The sequence below is a fragment of the Phascolarctos cinereus genome, unplaced genomic scaffold (assembly GCF_003287225.1).
Source record: "Phascolarctos cinereus isolate Bilbo 61053 unplaced genomic scaffold, phaCin_HiC Scaffold_4;HRSCAF=312, whole genome shotgun sequence".
NCBI lineage: Eukaryota > Metazoa > Chordata > Mammalia > Diprotodontia > Phascolarctidae > Phascolarctos > Phascolarctos cinereus.
The window spans coordinates 547,887,194-547,908,476 of NW_027555847.1; the positions used below are offsets into that span (position 1 = coordinate 547,887,194).

A 21,283-nucleotide genomic window follows, 5' to 3' on the forward strand; every position below is an offset into this window, starting at 1 on the left:
CATTTAATCTCATTAATGTGGCCATCTCCTGTCATCCCACTTTCCACTTAGCATTCAACTTCATGTGTCACCCCAGTTTTTCGCACCTCCCTCATCCAGGCTGAGGTTATGCTGGTCCAGAAATATCAAGGACATTAGGGAGAATTCTCTTATTTCTTCAAAACTGGCCAGATATTCTTATGTATAAAACAACAAATGTTCTTTGGATCCTTTCCTGCTTTGATGCCCTGGTCTTTTTCTTTTTGAGATAAAAGAATCCGGCAGCTGAGAAAACAAAAGGAGGGGTTGAACTAGGAAACTGAGGGAGAAGGAGCCTGAATCATACACTTCTCAAACAGCTGTGATATTTATTACTTAGAGGAAACAGTCCTTTTTGTGAAGCCTCTCCACTGGTGATTTGGGAAACTCACTACAACATCTTTGCATTTTAAACCAACATGGAGGTGTCCCAGAGGAAGTTCATGATCAGCCTACTGTGTTACATCTTGAAAACTTTAAGAAAAAACTGCTTGTTACTTCTATCTCCATACTCATCTTCCCACTCCCTCCACCTCCGTCATGATCTCACTGATTAACTTCCTTTCATCTGCTTTATTTAAGTGTAGAAATAGAGCTAACAATTGATAGTTGTGACTTTGGACAAGTCATAACCTTCCTAGCCTTAGTTTAATCTGTTAAATATGAACAATAACAACTATACTACATGCCTCTTGGAGAGGTGTTCATTCTCCAAGAAGACCAAAGATATTACAAGGGTGATGCCTTGACTTGCCTGTGAATTGGATTTAAGTGAGGCAGAGCTGCAAAGTCCTCAGCCTCACTTTATCCACCAGAGTCAGTGGAGTTCAGTGGCAAGACAGAAGTCCAGACAATTGGGGATGGCCCAGAATGGGTGATCTTAGCCTTTCTAAACTGAGATCTTTGCAGGTCTCAGTTTGTCCGATTCAATGCCCATTCAATTACTAAGGGCTTGGTAAGAATTTAGACAAAAGGTGGCCTACTTTGCTATCACAAAAGTATCAGTCTGGGAGGTGAAGACCCTCAGAGTTTCTGGCCAAAACAGAAAACAATTGCTATTTACATGCATTCCAAGCCATCAGAACTGAAACAGTGGGCAGCAGAGGCTTGGGCTTGGCAGTTTGGTGAAAGCCAAAATTGTGCCCCATAGAATGCTGTGTAATGTAACTTTTCTTTCCCCTCCAGCCATCCCAGAATTCCATAAAAAGTTGTCACTCCTCTCTTTTTGGGCAAAGTGCTGCAGCCCTCTGGGGGTCTACCACACCTCAGTCGACAGGGTGATGAAGCAGCTCGAGGTCAGCTTTGCCAGAACTGTCAACAAAGAACAGCCGGGGCTCGCAGAAACAGGTGGGTTGCAGACCTAAAGGCTTTATTTTATACTTTCAGTGCGTACAGTGGTGATTTTGGGCAGCAGCAGGGGGCCCACAGAATGCCTGCTTAGAGGAAGGTCCATTCAGAAGTAAAAATGTTATTTGATTAGAACTGTGGAACTAGGAGTATAGGAGTTTAAGTCTAAAATTCAGACAAAGATGTTTAAAAATGATCAGCCTGTTGCCCCGCTGTCATGCCTTACAAAGATGTACAGACTACTAGCCTAACTCAATGGGCTACCTATCTAACTGCAGGTCAAAATCTAACAGTATGTATTTTTTCATCCACCTTTATTTTTCCTTCCACATAACAGAATCATAAATTAGGCCAGGAGTGGGAAACCTGCTTCCCTGAGGCCCCATGTGGCCCTCTAAGTCCTCAAGTGTGGCCCTTTGAGGGAATCTAAGTTTGAATCCAAGGGCCGCATTTGAGGACCTAGAAGGCCACATGTGGCCTCAAAGCACCAGGTTCCCTGAATTAAGCTTACAACCTTGGTGTCATGTTCACCTCCTTGCTGTCGTTCCATCCATATATCCAATCCATTGCCAAATTTTGTTTAAACCTTCTCAACATTTCTTGTACTCATCCCCTCCTCTCCATTCACACCCACCCCATTTCAGGCTCCATCACCTCTCAACCTAAAGTATTTCAGTAGCTTTCTAAATGGTCTTCCTACCTCTTCACTCCTGTCCTCTGAAAGGTTTTTGCCAGTCCATTCCCCAGCACAGGCCTACTCAGAATCATCTAATATTTCCAAGTGATGGGCCCAGTTACCAGGGGTGGAAAATAGCAGGAAGCCATAGACGAAAAGCTTCAAGAATTGAAAGCTAAAGAACTAATTACTTACTGTGAGAATCAATGCCTACAAGCAGGTTGGAAAACCTCATTTTTGCTGTTGCTATTCTTAAATATTTGCATTAGTCAGGATGATATATATCACCTTCCCCAGGTCTATTGTTGCCCAAGGAAATAAGAAAGGGTTTCCACAGGAGCAATTTTAGGAGGCATCAAGGTACACTAGAGAAAGAGCATTGGTTCCAGAGTCAGAGGCTTGGATTTGAGTCCTGCCTCCATCACTTGTCATCTGTAGGACCTTGGACAAGTTACCCAATATCCCTGGGCCTTAATTTCCTCACCTATAAAATAAAGAAGTTAGACAAGATGGCCTCCGTGGTCCATTATAGTTCTAGATTTATGATCTTATGAATGAAGGTTTGCATCCTTTCATTCTATCATTTTTTTTAAAGACAAACAGGGCTGAGTGGCTAGTCCAGGGTCACACAGCTAGTTAGTGTCTGAGGTCAGATTTGAACTTGGGTCCTCCTGACTCCAGGGCTGGTGCTCTATCTGCTGATCCACCTAGCTGCCCCCATTCTATTGTTTCTTAGAAGAAACTTCTGCCTGAGCTTAAATTTAGGTTTTCTGAGAAGACTTCCACTCAGGACAGCAGTTTAGATCCCTGACACCTCTTAATAAGGAGGCAACCTGGAATAGTAGAAAGAATATTGAAGGACCTGGGCTTAAATGCTGATTCTGGTGCTTACCAGCTATATGACCTTATGCAAGTTACTTAACCTCTCTGGCCTCTGCGTCTTCAGCTGATGAGCTAAGCTTCTATATCCTATAAGACTGATCCTTTTCTTATCTTCCTACAGCATTTCAAACGCTGGTGTCTAGAATTCTGGATCGGCCAGAACTTCTACTTTCCTCCAGCATCTCCTCCGAAGTCATCACTGTTTTTCAGTATTATCATTACTTTGCCAGCAATGGTGTGAGTGACCTTGAGGATTACTTAATTCAGTTGGCTAAGCAAGGTAGGATTCATTGGATTTTGTCTCACTGTGACAGTTTGCTTTGCAGTTGCCCAGGTCCATTCCAATGATAGCCTTGAGTGATGATAGCCCCCTTTTCTTCTTCAGTTTTATCATTTAAATGCTCACTCCTAGTAGGGACCTTTTCACTGTTTGTATCCCCAGTGCCTAGGGCAATGCCTGGCATATAGAAATTGTTTAATAATACATAATAATATATTTGATCATATCCTTAAAGATACACTTGATTATTGACTGAAATGAATTTTGTATTGTTAATGTAAATTGTCTGCCAATACTCCAATCATTTAATTGATAGCATTCCATTAATGGGAAGCCTGGAAGTGATTCCATTGGTGACTCTTTTTTTTTTTAACACTAAACTTGCCACTTCTAGGTTGCAAACTTCCCATTGCTACTTTCTCTGGCTCTGTAGATAGAGCTCTAATAATAGAAAACAGGAGTGATGTTTGCTCACAAGAGTTCAGAAGGGTGGAACAGAAGAGGGAAGAAAAATGAAATGGAAATGAAGCAAAAATATCCAGGTCAAGGAAAGAGGAATATAGTTAGGGCTCTGTATGGACGCATTTTATGGTGAGGGGGAAAACCTAATCAAGTCACTTCAACTCTCTGAGATTCTGTTTTTTCTTCATCTTTAATATGAGAATACTATGTGAACTGTCTCCTTCACTGTTTTGTTACTAAGCAAGCACTTTTTAACTTTAAAGTGCTTGGTAAATATGAGTCATCAGTATTTGAGTGTAGCCCTCTCAGATGTGAATAATAGCAAAGGTGAATAAAACCAAAGTTTATAATATGTTTTGTTAAGAAACCTTCTTGGGTAATGGACTGGGGAAATAGCTGGATTATGCCTTTTAGGTCTGTGCATTGTTGATTGATTTTTTTTAAGTAGTGTCTCCAGTAGTGGTGATAGATTTATACTATGCAGTCTCTTTCACCCTCATGCCCTTATGACCAATAGCATGCATTTGCAAGGGATCCTGCTAGAGATAGAGAGGCAGAATGGTGGTGTGGATACAGAGCGAACCTCAGTGTCAGGAAGATTTGGATCTAAGTCTTGCCTCTGGGATACACTGGGTCTGTGATCCTGGGCAAGTCCCTTTACCTCTCAGTGTCCCAGGCAACTCTCTAAGACTAGGTGAGTTGCCAGTCTATACTGATAGAGTTTTTTTCTTTAAGAATTCCCTTCACCAATGAACTCAAAAGTCAGGACCAAAAAGGGGTAAGAGCACAGTCTATGACCAGGAAACAGCTTGCTGGCACAAATGAGAATCAAACCTCTAACTGGGGCCATGTTGGCTTCATGCCCTAACCGACTGAATTAGCCAGATAAGCCAAATAACTAAAAACCAGTCGCCAATTGAAATAAGCATAGTTGAGGAATCCTTTAAGATGGTGGGATCTTTATATCATGAGAGGTGGTGGTCTTAAAGTCCAGAATGAGACATCCATTTTTGGACTTGGCCAATATGGAGATTTGTTTGATTATGTATATTGTTACAAGTGTTTTGTTTTTCTTCTTTTTCAATGGCAGGGCTGATGGGGAAAAGGATCCAAGCAATATAGAATTATCCCCCAAAAAAAAGAAAAAGAAAAGAGGTTATTAAAGTATGGGTTATCCCAAAAGTCTGAGGGCAGTTTCAGTCTTTAGTAGTTTCTGAATGCACTCAGACTTTTGGGACACCCTGTTTAACAGACACAAAAGAAAACAGAAGAAAGGCCAATAGGAATTATAGACCAGCAGGACAGATTTGAAAGTAACATTGAATTGCCTTACTTAAAAGGAAAAGCAAGTTATACATAATAGAGATTTATGGTTTCATGTACAGTCCTCACCTATTCCACTTGGTATATGTAAATGTTAATTTTATTTGATGTTTGTTAAGTTCAGAATGAAAAATATTTGATTTTTAAAAATTTAAGTACTTTTTTTTAAAAAGGGAAATCTTGTTATATAATTGTCATATTAAACAAATGGACAAGAATGTTAACCCATTTTTCTCCTTAACCTAGCCGAAATGGTTCAGACTCTGCAGTCATTAAGAGATGAAAAGCTCCTCCAGAACATGACTGATCTCACAGCCAACAATCTCCCAGTTCAGCGGGAAGTACTCCGAACTCTGGCTCTTCTTCTGACTGAAAACAATGATGAGATTAGTCAGGCTGTGACACTGTATTTGGCAGCAGCATCCAAAAATAAGCATTTCAGGGAAAAGGTAAAGTGGTTAGATAATGGGGAAATCACTTAATCCTCCTCTGTCATTTAACTGTAATGCACCACTATCTGTTTATTCCATGTGGCTCATTCTGTCATTCAACAAGCATTTTGAATGGTATATTGTGTCCGAATGGCCAGCAGGGAGAGAGTAGACCATGTTTGTTATCTAGCTGGAGAGACAAGAGGTACATCTGTCAGACTACTAAAGAATGTGCTACCACGGACAGAGTGCTAAGGAAATATAAAGTATCTGCGCAGTGAAGTCTCTGATTTTCATGGTTTGATTATTTAAAAAACAGGAAAGAGGATCTGATCAGCATTATTGTTAGCTCTGGGTTGTGGGTGGTCATGAGACAGAATGGGCTGGGATGAGAAACCAAGGTAGGCCACTGGAGAAGAACAGATATGCTAGCACACCATCTAGGGACCACAACTAGGAGGTAGGAAATGGGGCATGATGTTACAATGGGCCCTGGAATCAAAGTTGAATTTAAGGTATTAATCCAAACTGAAAGACCCAGGCAAGGTTTGAAGTCCAGATAGGTGAGCCAGAGTCTGCCTCCAGAGATCCAAACCAGGCAGGAGCCACAGGAAAAATCAAGGTCAGAGCCAAGAGTTGGTGTCCAAGCATCCAAGATGGGCCGTTGGACAGAATGCTAGTTTACGAGCACAGACTGGGTTTCAGAATTCAAGTCAGGCACAGGAAAATGGGTAGAGAATGGAGTTCAGACCAGGAGATTTAGAACAAGAGGGGCTATGGAATAACCCACATCTAAACACAAACAAAGTGTAACTTGATCCCATCATGGCACTGCCTTTGTCCTGGTCTGGGTGTGCATACTTTTCTGGTGTAATCAGATAAAGGCTAGTAGGTATGTGTTCTGTGCCCCAGAAGAAAACAGGAGATAGAGTTATGCAGGTTCTGGTAACTGTAATGACAGGACTAGGTTTTCCAAGGTATCCTTAAAGTTCTTATAACCACATTTGAACCCACTCAACAGAACAGAATCATGATCCTTCCCTGAACAAGCCATGTTTGCTAGGAACAAACAGAATTCACATCGGTTTCCCTTCTCACTGCCAGCCAGAAGCCTATGTCAGGCAAAGTTTCTGTATCCAACAGGTAACATATAGTTGTAATGGAATTTTGCCCAAGATGCAAAACATAATACATCTTCCTGTCAAAAAGATTTGGGTCAAAAAAATGTTCCTAGGGGCAGTTAGGTGGTACAGTGTATAGAGCACCAGCCCTGAAGTCAGGAGGACCTGAGTTCAAATCTGGACTCAGACACATAACACTAACTAGCTGTGTGACTCTGGGCAAGTCACTTAACCCCAGTTGCCTCATCCACCAAGAAAATGTTCCTTGCCCTCTTTGCTACCCCTAATCTCTTGGACCTTCCCTGCTCTCCTAGTCCATTGGGACTCTTCAGGCTTCCCTACACAACCTCCACCACAGCCAGCCATTTCAAAGATACTGTCAATAGTATCCTTGAATCCCTTGCCCTCTTGACCGTTTCCCATATCTACATTGCCAGTTAGGTCTGATCATATTACCCCTACCCCTCACTCAATAAACTTCAATAACTCCTGTTTCCTCTGTTCAAATGTAAAATCCTTTGGTTTTTAAAGCCCTGCACACATTGTTCCTTTCTACTTATCCATTCTTCTTACACTTCATTCCACTCCATGGACTCTATGATCCAGTAACCTCAATCATGTTCCTTGCATATGACACACTCCATCTCCTGACTAGGTATACTTTCAGTGACTGTTGCCTGTACCTGGAATCCTGTCCTCAGTTCCACATCCTGGTTTCTTTCAAGTTTCAGCTCAAATTCCACCTTCTGCAAGAGGCCTTTCCTAGTCCCTCAGTGCCCTTTTTCTGAACTTGCTCCAGTTGATTACCCTGTGTGTATATAGTTATCTCCCCCATTAGAACGTGAGCTCCTTAACGGTAGGAGCTGGTTTTGCCTCTCTTTGTTATCACCAATGCTTAGCATAGTACCTTGAACATAGCAAGAACTTGTTAACTACTTGTTGACTTATTGAGTAAACTGCTGTCCTTTGCCTCCATTCTTGTTGCCTTATATTATTGTAGAAAGTCTGTAGTTCCCTTTCATGCTATCTAAACTCAACTGGGCATTTCATGCTATTCACTAATCCATCATTTCTTATTGACTCCCTTTTGCATTCCTCACAACAAATGTTTTCTATTTTTCTTGAGTACCTAGTCTTACTTTTTTCCTCCTTACTCTCAGCAGATAAACCAAGTCAATGATCTTGAGCAAGCCACCTAATCTCCAATAGGTATCAGTGACCATAGTCACTGGAAAATGAGGAGTGTCAGGAGGAGGATCTCCAAGGTCCTTTTCAGATTTAACATACTCTCATTTATGTACTTCTTCCTTCTCCACCTTCACCTATCCTCCCCACCTCCCATATCCTTTGGTACTTTATCCATTATCCTATCTTCCTCTTATATCTTTCATCTTTCTCTCTCTCCATTGCTTGATTCCTTTCTACCTATGAGTTTACTAGGTGCCATCAATCAACAAGCATTTATTAAATTCCTATTATTTGCCAGGCACTGTGCTAAGCTCTAGGAATACAGAGAAAGGGAAAAAAAGTGGGGGATGGCATATATCATAGAAATGAAAGGCAGGATCAATAAAGACAGCACTGTAAACTGGAAAAGCGTAGGTTCCAATCCTGTATCTAGCAGCTGTGTGGTCAAGTCACTTAACTTCCGGACCTCTATTTCTATATTCTATATATTGTCTATAAAATGGGGACAATAATACTGGTAATTCTTAGTTCACAGGGATATTGTGAGGATCAAATGAGATAATAGCCATACTATAAAGTGTCCATAAAATATCTATAAAGCATTATATAAATACCATCTGTTATTACAATGCAAAGAGGAAGTGCCTGTAAATATAGGCTAAACTATGAACAAAGTGCCAAGGACTCACTAAAACATGTACTGGGGGAGGGCATGACTGCCTTAGTGGGGCATGGAATTGTTATAGGTCTCTACTTGTTCTTACTGATTCATTGCTCTTGAACCATGGCAAAGCTTTAAAGGACAAATGCAGTATTTGCTGCTCTTTCTTCACACATCTGTACATGGAGAAAATCCCCCTTCTTCTGTAATGATGATCTCCCACGAGGTTGTTGATTTTATTTTTAATCAGCCTCAGGCATTGTCAAAGGAAATACTGTAAGCCTGGGTACTGACTGAAGTGAACTGTTCTTACTACCCAGTGTGTTCTTTTGTTCCCTTCTAGCAGTATTACCAATCTGGGTTTCACAGCAGTCAGGATTTCTTAGGCAACAGCTCAAACTAAAGTGAGTAATGTGATAGTTCTTTTGTGGTTGCTGTCTAGGGCTGTATATCTCTGCAGGATATAAGGAAGTGCCAAGTGGATGCCTCCTGCCCAAGCTCAGGAAGAGCTTAGAGCCAGGGCTAAGTCCAGAAGTGGCCCTGGATACCTAGGGCTCGATATTGTCAAGCAGTATCTATTAAGTACCTAATTTTGCATGCTGTCACGCTGTGGGCTAGGCAAAGCCATTGTCCTTGCCTAGAAGCTTACCATCTAAGGCAGAGATTCATAATCTTGGGTCCATGAGCTTTTTGTTTTAATATTTTGATAAGTTCTTTTCAATATAATTGGTTTCCTTTGTAATTCTGCTTAGTCAGACACATCGTACTGAGAAGGGGTGGTCTATAGGCTTCACCAGACTGCCAAAAGGTCCATAAGTCAAAACAGAGACATACAACAGCGGCATAATTGATTTCTAAATTCACTTGTCACTAACCTCAAAACAACCCAAGACCAGAGTGTAATTAGGTCTAAAATGAACAACTGCTTGACTCACAGATTCTTACTATTAAGAGAGGAGTCAAGGCTAAATGAGGGGAAATGGGGTAATGGGGAAAGAGTAGCTATCCTGGAAGCCCAGACAACTGGGTTTTAATGCTTACTCTACTACTGATTACTTCTGTGAGCTTTGACAAGTCACTTAACTCCTTTAGACCTCATCTTCCTCACCTGAAAAATTAAGAACAGGAGGGTGAATTAGATGAAGTCTAAGCAGCCCATCTGCTAAAAAAAAATTATTTATTTTAACACTTTTTAAAATTTTTGATTTAAATTTTCTCCCTCCTTCAAAGTCCCTCCCTATTCCATAATGAAGGCAAGCCATACAATGTCAATTATGCATATGTAATGCAATATAAACACTTATCACAGAGACATTCTGTAATGACATAATTGACTTTAAATTCACTTGTCACTCCCCTCAAAACGAACCAAGAGCAGGGTGAAATTAGGTCCAAAATGGGCAAGGGATGACCAGTGGAAGGCCAGAGTATGCCACTGTCTCAGGCTCAGGCTGTCTTAGGAGAAAGCAAGAAAGGCCTTTAGTGCATTCAGTGGGCTCTCTCTGATGAATTTATGAACAGCTGCAGACAAGATTCACAATAGGACGGCAAACGTAAAGGATTGAAATCTACAACCCTGGAGGGAGCATCCAGATCAATGAGACTGGAGCCCATCCCAAGGAGTCAAGATAACACGCACTTCTTTGACCACACACAAAAATATACTTGATTGACATTTTTTCCGTGTGTCTTTTTTACCCCAGGCTTTACTGTATTACTGTGAGGCCCTGACAGAGACAAACCTCCACCTTCAGAAGGCAGCATGCATGGCACTGAAAAGCCTTGAGGTGAGTCCCAGGACCAGCATTCCTTTGACAGTTCTGAATATTGAATGATGCAAAACTGGTTGACTCTGTCAACAAGCATTTATTTATAAGGCTTTACTATGTGCAAGGTACTATGCTAAACTTTGGGCATACAATGAAAATAAAAAACAATGAGCATGTTTTCAAGGACCTCACAATCTAATGAGGAATATGAAATGCAAACAATTATGTATATACAAGACATACACAGAGTAGATTGAAAGTAATCTGAGAGGAAGGCTTTAGCAGTGGAGGAATAGGGGGGAGGGGTACAGAGTAAGAGGCGATAGGGAAGGACCTGGTAGACCAGGAGAGGCCTCTTACAGAAGATAAGTTTTGGGCCGAGTCTTTATGCCAAGATAGAAGGAGGGAACAGAATGGAACAAATACTTATTAATCACCTACTGTGTGCCAGGCACTGTGATAAGTGCTTACAAGTATTATTTCATTTGATTCTTATAACAAGCCTTTGCAATAGGTGCTATTATTATTCCCATTTTATAGCTGAGGAAACTGAGGCAGACAAAAGTTAAGTGACTTGCCTGAGCTAGCAAATTAGCCTTCTAATTCTTCACTCTGTCTCTGGTTTCTCCCTCAACTCAAACCATTCTCTACAAAGTTCTCTACATTGCCCCGTTTAATCTTCTAAATGCATCTCTCTGATATCAACCCCCAGTCCCTCCACCCATTTAAAAACCCTCAGTGCTCCTCCCATTGCCTATGCCCCCCCAAAAAAAAAACAAAAACCTAAACTTCTTAGCTTTAGGATATCAGAGTAGCAAGTGAATGAAATATGCGAGCTTTTTACATGAAAGTGATGACACCGATCCCTTATCGTTGAGATTTTTCCAGGAATACTAATAAATGTGTACTGTTCTGTCTACATTCTCTCACTTAGCTCTCCCATGTAACCAGTGACACCTATTCACAAGGCCCCGGGCCAGAAAGTTGCCCTCTGAGGTCTTGGAATAGAACAATAAACACTACTGAAATACATGGGATTCAAAATGATTACCCCGTGACCATGGCCTCATCAGCACCAGTCTCTACTCAGCCAAGTCTACCCAATTGTGGACAGTAAACAATCCAACCCACAGTTTTCCTTTCATCACAAAATCATGACAGAGGGAGACTTAGAAAGATTATCTAGTTCTGTATCATTGTTAAGCTGTTTTTCAATCGTGTCTGACTCTCCATTATCCTATTTGGGGTTTTTTTGGCAGAGATCCTGGAGTAGTTTGCCATTTCCTTCATCAACTCATTTTATGGATGAGGAAACTAAGGCAAACAGTGTTATGTGACTTGCCCAGGGTCACACAACTAGTAAATATCCGAGGCCAGATCTGAACTCAGGAAGATGAGTCTTCCTGGCTCCAGGCCCAGTGCTCTATCCATTGCGCCCATCATCTTGTTTAGTAGCTCTCAAATGTCTGTTCCATAGAGTCAGCCGCCTCAAAAGGGCCATAGATTCTACAGATTTCTACAGATCAACCCATTCCTGCTTGCCACTACAAAACAGTCACAACACATATATCAGAACTGTGGCTGTTTTTGAAAGATACTGTTGATAGTATAAGTAAGTTGCTAATTCTAGAAATCAAAATACAGATCATTTAATTTTTGCAACTGCAACAGACAATAACTATCTGGAAGAATTTAATTGAATCACTGTTATGATTCATCTAATTGTCTTTGAGTACAACTGTGATTCATCTCTAGAGGAAGAGAATCTATATTCAGGGAGTCTATAACTTTCTCTGGTCAACATTTCCATTATTTAACACTTCTTAACTGTTGGGAGAGTTTCCTAAGGACTTCATATACCATCTTTATGTTATTTTATCTTATACAAAATCCTACTGAAAAGTGGAAGTAAGAGCATCTACCTTATGGAGTTGTTGTGAGGATTAAATGAGATATTTGTAAAGCACTTTTCAAGCCTTAACCACAATATAAGGGCAAGCTTTTAGCTATTAGTGATAAAACCCGATCACTGGTTTTTAAAAAACTAATTGATTTTTATACAGTATTATAGTATATTTTGAAAATATAGTATATTTTTATCTGGTAATAGTAGTAATACCTAACATTTATTATAGTGCTTTAAGGTTTACCAAGTGCTTTACATATATTATCTCATTTTTCTCCTTTCAACAACCCTGAGAGTTAGGTAGTCATATCCCCATTTTATAGATGAGGAAACCAAAGCAGAAACTGAATTGGCCAGGATCACAGTCAGGATTCAAACTCAGAATTTCCTGACTTCCTGGCCTCCAAGTCTGACATTCTCCGCACATATTCACCACCCAGCTACCCAGAATCAAACTTCGCACATCAAATAGTTGGGAAGTTTCTCTTCCTCTTCTCCTTTTGTCTTATATGATGCTTATATGCTGACTTCTTCCAAGGCTTAAATGAGAATATTCCCCTTTCAGTGACTCACCTTGTACATAAAGTGTTACAACTCCCAAAATTTCCCATATTAAACTGATAGTCTTTTTTTTTCTTTTTCTTTTTAGGCCATTGGGGTTAAGTGACTTGCCCAGGGTCACACAGCTAGTGTCACGTGTTTGGTCTGAGGCAGGATTTGAACTCAGGTCCTCCTGGCTTCAGGGCCAGTGCTCTATTCACTGCGCCACCTAGCTGCCCCCGATAGTCCTTTTTAAATAATGTTATCCATTTCCAACTGTGTATGTGATTTCTCATTTTCTTAGTTTTATTCTCTTAAGTCACAAATCATGTATGCACAAATTAGCAGAGGTTTTATGAGAATTAAAATCAAACTTGTAGTTCTGAAATCTCCCCAAAAGGTCCTCCATCTCTGTGAAGCCCTGGAAACTGTGTTTCGCTGTATGCTCACATTTCTCAGGTTTTTAGGAAATGAAAGATCTTTGTCTGCCATTTTACAAAATTAAATTGCTCCCACACAAGCCCAGAATCATATAACCTTGTTACCAAAGAAATCTGAGCCTTCAGCTCTATTCCCTGGATCATTTTACCTCCAAAACTGTCCAAATCCCATCTAAAAACTGAGTTTCTTTGTATATGTATTTTAGCAATTTATGTTAAAATGAAGTTCTTTTTCCACAAATATGAGAAATCAAAATGTTCATCTAAAACATGAACAATATCTCATACCCTTGGATAATATTAATCTCTTCTAAACAAAAGTATTTTTTCTGTCCTCTTCATCATTAACCGCTCCTTATGAAAACAGTCTTAAAGAAAAAGTATATGTTATATGTAAATGATATGTGGGCACAAACACAGCTCCAGGGCCACCCCTTACCTGAGGCTTTTTTCCTGACCCCCGGTTATTAACAATCTCTCCTTCTTGAAATTATTTTCTTTTATTTTGCATATACGTTGTATTTACTTCCATATGTATGGTATCCCTATGGTACCCCTACCACAGGGGTTGGCACATTGTAGGTACTTAAATGTTTGTTGAATTGAATTGGATTCTCTAGTTATGATGGCAGTATCTTCCTCTACTCTAGATGCCAGAATTCTTAAGCCAGGAAATTTCCCCAAAACTCACTTTTTACCATTTTGTAGGCTACTGAAAGCATTAAGATGCTGGTAAGTCTGTGCCAGTCTGATAATGAAGAGATCAGAAATGTGGCATCTGAAACACTGCTCTCTCTTGGTGAGTTTCTAAGAATATATTCATGCCATTTGTTGTAATTATGTCTTTTTTTTAATGTGGGTTGTTTCTGTTTGTGCATGGTGATGTGGAAAATTAAGGAAATGATCTAAATTATTGAGTATTCTTTTGTTCAGGCACCTAGGTGGCACAGTGGATAGAGCACAGGGCTTGGAATCAGGAAGCCTCATCTTTCTGAATTCACATCCAGCCTCAGACACTTACTAACTGAACAACAAAATTCTTTTGTTCTCCGTCTCCCACCTAGAGGCACACATGTGACACACTGGATAGAGTGTTGGCTCTGGAGTCAGGAAGTTTGTTGTTATTGAGTCCTTTCAGTCACATTTGACTCATCATAACCCCATTTGGGGTTTCCTTCGCAAAGATACTGGAGTGGTGTGCCATTTCCTCCTCCAGCTCATTTTACAGATGAGGAAACTAAGGCAAACAGGGCTAAGTGACTCGCCCACTGTCACTCAGCTAGTGTCTGATGTAAGATTTGAACTCAGGTCCTCCTGACTCTAGGGCCGGTGCTCTATATACTGCGCCACCTGTTCAAATCCAGCCTCAGACACTGGGTAACCTGGTCGAGTCAGTTAACCTCTGTTTATCTCGATTTCCTCAACTGTTAAATATGAATAAGACCTACCTCCCTGGTTATTATGAGGATCCAGTGAAATAATATTTGTAAAAAGCACAACGCCTGACATCTCATTTGGTCCTCTCAACAACCCTGGGAGATAGGTACAATTATTATCCCTGTTTTACAGTTGAGGAAACTGAAGCAGGAAGCAGTTAAATGACTTGTCTAGAATTGCACAGCTAGTGTATCTGAGACCAGATTTGAACTCTGGTCTTCCTGATTCCTGGTCAAAGATTTCATCCACTACACCACCTAGCTGCTTCACTCTAGCATCCAACTGCTAAACAGAGACAGAAAGAAAGAATGGAGGTCATGTTACAGGTTCAGAAATCCAGGGTTCAGAATCCAAGAAGAAGAGAGGAAGATTAGACTATGATACTCGTGACACCCGTGAAGGAAGCTGTGCAGATCACCAACATGGAGAAAGCCCCTAAAAATACAACTGCATCTACTTGATTCAGAATCTTTGATTAACTCTTGCCTACCCAGCTAGCTTCTACCTTCCCTAAGGCCTACCTACATCAAATAAAAGTGGTTTTTCATTTGAGGGGGAAAAAATTAATTGTGCATATAATTATCTAATTACCTTACTTTTAAAGTTTGAATTTAGCAGGTTTCTGACTGATTTCTTTTCTTTTTTTACAAGTTTATTTTATTTTTAATTTATGGAATAAAACAAGCATTTCCATAACATGGTATAATAAAAAAGATGATTGTACTTTTTTTTCTTTCTTTACGAGGAAAGAGCAATTCTTTAACACTGTAAGAAGTTATATTTGTTAGCAAAAAGCAAGTCACTACTAAGGTACAATGGCAAAACCTAAGAACATTGTACTGAGCAGAAACTCACAGATAGAATCTTGGTCAGTGGTATGACTTGGAAAGAAGCCAACCTACTTAAACTCCAGTAGCTTAACGATCTATGGCAGGACCTTGTGGAGGGCATAATAGTCAAGTCAGTCTCCTATTCATTCTTGTATGAGTGTTCTTTCTCACCCTGGCTTAATGGTGCCTTCTGCTACTGAGCATATTCTTTAATAATAACTGAAAAGTGAGCCAACATTTCTTTGTTTGAAGGATGAAGTGAAGATTTCTTGTGCCTTTAATTCCCTGCAAATGTGGCACAATTCCTTGTGGCATTAGTTTGACCTTGAGAAGCATTTTAGAATAATAATGAAGGTAAAACTAACATTCAACAAATTGCTGGATTACTTATATTTTATATATGGTGAGTATTGGCTAAAGAGGCAGGATGGAATAGTGGGTAGAGAGGGCTAGGCTCCGAGTTAGGAAGACCTGGAGTAAGCCTTGCCTCCTTCACCCCTGTGCCAATCACTTGGGCTCTCAGAGCCCCAGACAACTTTTTAAGACTAAAATAACTAGTCAATAACTAGACAAGTTATTGGCCTGGCCTGCATCAGTGGAAGGAGTTTCCATGCTAGAAATTCCCCACACTGAAGAAATAAAAATATGGAAACTTACTTTTGTTAAAGACAAATAAAATTTGCTGGGAAAATAGCCATTACAAGAGTAGCAGGCCACGATGCTTCACTTTAACTCCTAACAATTGCCATCCATTCAAATCCAACTTCTCCCCATCGACTTTTCATATTTTCCTGTCATTCACAAAAGGGTTTGTCAATTTTTCTCTCAGACACTCAAATTACCATATGTAAGGACATAGAAATAAAAATATTATTAACTGCAAAAGAGACAGCATATCAGAGACAACCTACAAAACAGGGAGTCCAGGGCTTCTATGATACATGTGTGTTGTGCTTTAAGAAAAACCAGTGCACAAAAAACGCCCTTAATTGAACAGGTAAATTAGGGGATGATAGGAAGACTGATCTTCCTAAGTTCAAATCTGGCCTCAGACACCTACTATCTGTGTGACCCTGGGCAAGTCACTTAACCCTGTTTGCCTCAGTTCCCTCATGTGTAAAATGAGCTGGAGAAGGAAATGACAAACTACTTCAATATCTTTGCCAAGAAAACCCCAAATGGGGTCACAAAGAGTCAGACACAACTGAAATGAATGACCAACAGCAACATTTTCTACACGTAGCTTTTTCATTATACAAAAATGTTCCTTGCAGGGTTCCCTTAAATCAGAGTTTCTTGATCTGGGGCCCATGAACTTGGTATTTTAAAAAATATTTTTGATAATTATATTTTAATATAATTAGTTTCCTCTGTAATTTTATGTGCAATAGTAATTATAATAATGAGAGCTGGCATTTATATAGCACTTTAAAGTTTGCAGAGTGCTTTACAAATGTTATCTCATTTCATCCTTACAGCAACCCTTCTATTATTATCCCCATTTTAGAGATGAGGAAACTGAGTCTGAGAAAGGTTAATTGACTTACTCAGAGTCACACAGCAGTAAACGTCTAGGGCATTTAAAAATATGACGTTGAGAGGAGTCCACAGGCTTCACTAGACTGCCAATGCGGGTTTATGACATAAAAAAGGTTAAGAACCCCTGCATTAAATGATCCCTAGTACATTTTAAATGTTAAATTTCTTTGTGAAAAAATGAACTTGTGCTGTTACTTCCTGCTCCATCCTACACAAAATGGAGCGTACTTGAGTAATTCCTGGCCTAAGATTCCTCAGTAGGCCTCATCATAAGATATACTGTTTACTTTAACATCATTTTAATAAATACCCAAATAATAATAAATGTTTGTATATTGGATGGTAGTGAGGGAACCCTGGCATCCTTCTGGATTTGAATATTTGCAACCTCATCAGAGTTATAGATATGTCCCCTAAATAATGCTTAGTTACAAATACTAACTGGAAAGGGCTTGTGTGACATTTTTATCATTCAGTCATTTTTCAGTTGTGTCTGACTCTTCATTTCCTCATTTGGGGTTTCCTTGGCAAAGATCCTGGAGTGGTTTGCCATTTCCTTCTCCACCTCATTTTATAGATGAAGAAACTAAAGCAAACAGGGTTATGTGACTTGCCCAGGGTCACACAGCTAATAAGTGTCTGAGGCTAGATTTAAATTCAGGTCTTCTGATTCCAGGCCCAGCCCTGTATGCAGTGTGCCTCCTAGCTGCCCTCCAAGGACCATAATAAAAAGGCTGGATTTTTTTAAATGTTTTCCTCTCCATGAGGAACTAGCATGCCAATCCATAGTAAATCTATCTCTAAGCAACCTTGGCATGAAATTCTTTTGTTAGAGGAAATTGAAGGCCTCATGTATAATAATTCACACTCCATGTTTTGTATCCAGGAGAAGATGGGCGGCTGGCATATGAGCAGCTGGATCAGTTTCCTCGAGACTGTGTGAAGATTGGAGGGCGTTATGGAAATGAAGTTGCCACCGCTTTCTAACTACTTACTATCACTCTGCCTGATGTTTAAGGGCCATGGCATCTAGCCTTCCTGCCTAGGATGGTGCTGTCATTTAGCTGGGGAGACAAAGCAATGGAGGAATCCTATTGAAGGAGTACAGAGACTTGATTATTTATAGAATAAATTCAAGTCGGGCTACTCAGTTTCCATCACCTTTTTCCTTTGCCTCTGAGCAGGCCTCTGAGTCAGTAGACTATATTGTTGACAGCTCCCAGCAACACCCAGTACAATTCAGTCTCATCTGGTATAGATGATATTTTAAAGATGTACATCTCCACTTTTTTACGTGCATTGTATTTTTTTATTGGAAGTTTTCCTGCAAGCTTGAAATACTCATGTGACGCTTTAGCTCAACAAAGGAAAAGTGGGCTCAGTAAGTAAGGACTAACTGAAGAAAAAGGGGTTTGGTTTTGTTCTGGTTCTTTTTTGTTTGTTAACTACAAGCTGTAATAAGTTAAAAAGAAAAACCACAACTACCTTGTGGTTTTCTCTCTGTAATGGACTCAGGGTTGAATTACCCACTTAGCTATCTAATGTCCTTTGGAAGAGCACAAAAAGGACTTCCACAAATAGATTAGCCTGTAAAACTGAGTGGGATGTTAACTTATCAACTTAATTTTTGAAGGGCCATGTAACCTTTTACTTCTCTTTTTCAGTCACCTCCACTACCCCTCAATAATTTGCAAGTTTAATATCTGTTCTATTGAAAAGTCAGATTGTTATCTAAGACCTATAAATTAAAGTTATACCCACTCATATATATACGTGTGTGTGTGTATATATGTGTGTATATATATATATTCAATTAACTTAAGAAAATTTCAAGATTAATTTGCTTTTGGATTAAAAAGAAGCAGGTGTTTCACTCTTCCAAGTATATTCTGGGGTATTTTGTCAGCAGAATACACCAGAACTAAAGTCAGAAAGTTACAGGGGTGTTTGTGATGTGGATACACTTGGGGGGCTGGCAGAGATCCTTGGCTCCTGGAAAGAAGTAGAGGAAGGATGGTAGGGTGTGTTTTACTCTCACAGGATTTATGAAGCAAGTTCAAGGCAAAATACCCACCATCCAGAGTTACCTCATCTGTGCCTGTACTCCGGAGTCTGCTTCACTGTAGGTGTGAGACAGCAGCTTGCTATGATTACAGCAAAATCAGGGTGCTAAGTTAGTGTGAGATGGTTAAAGCAGATGACATGAAGTAACGACTGTCTGTCTGCCTAAAAGTACAAAAAGTAGGATATGCCAAGGTATTTCATCAGTCCTTGAAGTCTTAAAAGAAAGATTCATGAGTGTAATTAAAAAGCTCCAGGATCCAAACTGTACTATGAGCACTTGGTACAGTACCCTGTTTAGATGTCAGTTCAACCCATCAAATTGTTAATATAGTTGAAAACAAACAAACAAAGCACTTCATTAAAAATGGAAATTGTTTGCCAGGCTTCCTGGTAAATCACTGTTGCAACTGTGAATGTTATAGTGATGTATATATTTGTAAATTTATAAATACCACATAAATATATATATATCCTTTATTGAAAAAGTACATTTGTATAGTCTAAAATGTTTACTTGTTTAATGGATGAAATAGTTCTTTTTATGGAAAGTAAAAGCATAATGTTAAAAGCTGTTTTGGGGTTGTTGGGTTTTTTTTTTATATTATGTCTACTGCATGAGCTGATGATTCCAGACCTTTTTGTACTTTCGCTTTTTTTTTCATGGGGAGGGACTTCTAGTTTAGTGGCATTTGTACTCATCACTCTCATGATCACATAAATTATAATAAAGATTATTTTTGAATTACTGATAGATGTCCCAAGTCAATTTTATTCTCTTTGACATGAGCATTTTTAGGACACCATGACTCAAAAACAACACATTTCGTCTTATCATTCCTTCAGCTAAATCAAACTGTACTCCTGACTCACAGGGTTCTCTCCCTCCACAAAGTTTCTTTTTAGTCCATGCCTATGATCACAATGGTAAGGGCATGTCCCAGTGAGGAAACTCCCTCCACCAAGAAAGATCTGCTCCTCTTCTGCAGCCTACAGCCAGGGAGTGCCTGAAGCACTGAGAGGCTGGGATTTGCCTAGGGTCACACAGCCCATTTCAAAGGTGGCACTTGAACCAGGTCTTTCTAACTCCAAAGTGGTCTCTCTCCATTATGGCAGACCACTTCTTCCTTGTGTCTTCCTCGATCACTTTGTATAGATCTGTATTTTGCACCTGCCATATTATGAATATCTATGTACAAGCTGTATCTCCCTAGTAGAATATAAATGAGGATATGTTTGTAAATGTTTAACAACCAGCTCTTACCAAAAAAAAGTGCCTAGGACACTCTGAAGTTTAATCTGCATGATATGCCCTAATATATGCCAGGCACTGTGCTAGGGATACAAATAAAAAGAAACACTAAGGAAACAATCCATACTGGAAAGAAGCTTATGTTCTAAAGCAGAGTCCGTTCCCTCAAGGAGCTTGTTTTATAGGGGAAGAGAATTTGCACGTGTAAGTATGTACAAAATAAAGACAACGTATTTGAGGGAAAGAGGGCACTAACATTTGGGAGAGGAGGAAAGGCTTCATTGTAGAAGGCAGTATATAAACTGAATCATGAAGGAAATGGATTCTTTGAAGAGGGAGGACATTCTAGTGCAAAGGCAGGAAATGGAGTGCCACGTGGGATCAATGACAAGAAGGCCAAATTGGGTAGACCATAGATTGTGGAAATAGAAGTAATACGTAATGAGGCTGAAAAGGTAGGTTGAGACCAAGTTGTAACAGGCTTTAAAAGCTGAACAAAAGAGTTTATAGTTGGTCAATCAATTAACATGCATTTACTACAGTCTATTTATGCACAGTCTAGGCCAGGGGTAGGGAACTTGCAGCCTGAAGGCCACATGTGGCCCTTTCGGTCCTCAAGTGCGGCCTTTTGACTGAATCCAAATTTCACAGAACAAATCCCTTTAATAAAAAGATTGGTTCTGTAAAACTTGGTTTCAGTCAAAAGGCCGCACCCAAGGACCTAGAAAGGTCCTAGGCGCTTCTTAGACTCTAGGCATTGTGCTAGTTGCTGGGGATACAAAGAAAAACTGAAAACGAAGTAGTCTTTCCCCTCAAGGAGCTTACAGTCTAACTGGAGAGACAGCATGCGAATAAAAAGGTATGTAGAGGGGGCAGCTAGGTGGTGCAATGGATAGAGCACCGGCCCTCAAGTCAGGAGGACCTGAGTTCAAATCTGGCCTCAGACACATAACACTAGCTGTGTGACTTTGGGCAAGTCACTTAACCCCAATTGCCTCACACACCCCCAAAAAAGGGGTATGTAGGAGCAATAGGGAGCCACTAGAGTTTATGTGTAGGGCATTAATGTAGTCAGATATGTGTGATTAAGGAAAGTCACATATAGGATGATATAGGATCA

General features: G+C 39.9%; 1 protein-coding gene across 10 annotated transcripts in view; it reads left to right on the plus strand.

The window, feature by feature from the left end:
• RIPOR2 (RHO family interacting cell polarization regulator 2) overlaps positions 1-19,663 on the plus strand; it is a 262,145-nt gene extending 242,482 nt beyond the window's left edge. For 7 of the 10 annotated variants that reach the window (XM_020986858.2, XM_020986855.2, XM_020986861.2 and 4 more), the window contains 6 exons: positions 1,204-1,365; positions 3,045-3,203; positions 5,235-5,437; positions 10,093-10,176; positions 13,753-13,843; positions 17,737-19,663. In XM_020986858.2, the coding sequence (XP_020842517.1) occupies positions 1,204-1,365; positions 3,045-3,203; positions 5,235-5,437; positions 10,093-10,176; positions 13,753-13,843; positions 17,737-17,837 (800 nt within the window). In that variant the 3' untranslated portion in view covers positions 17,838-19,663. Of the gene's footprint in view, positions 1-1,203; positions 1,366-3,044; positions 3,204-5,234; positions 5,438-10,092; positions 10,177-12,713; positions 13,652-13,752; positions 13,844-17,736 lie in introns of those variants that run through there. The other 3 variants (XM_078153562.1, XM_078153564.1, XR_013486253.1) reach the window with 3 other exon arrangements.
• The last annotated feature ends 1,620 nt before the right edge of the window (positions 19,664-21,283 follow it).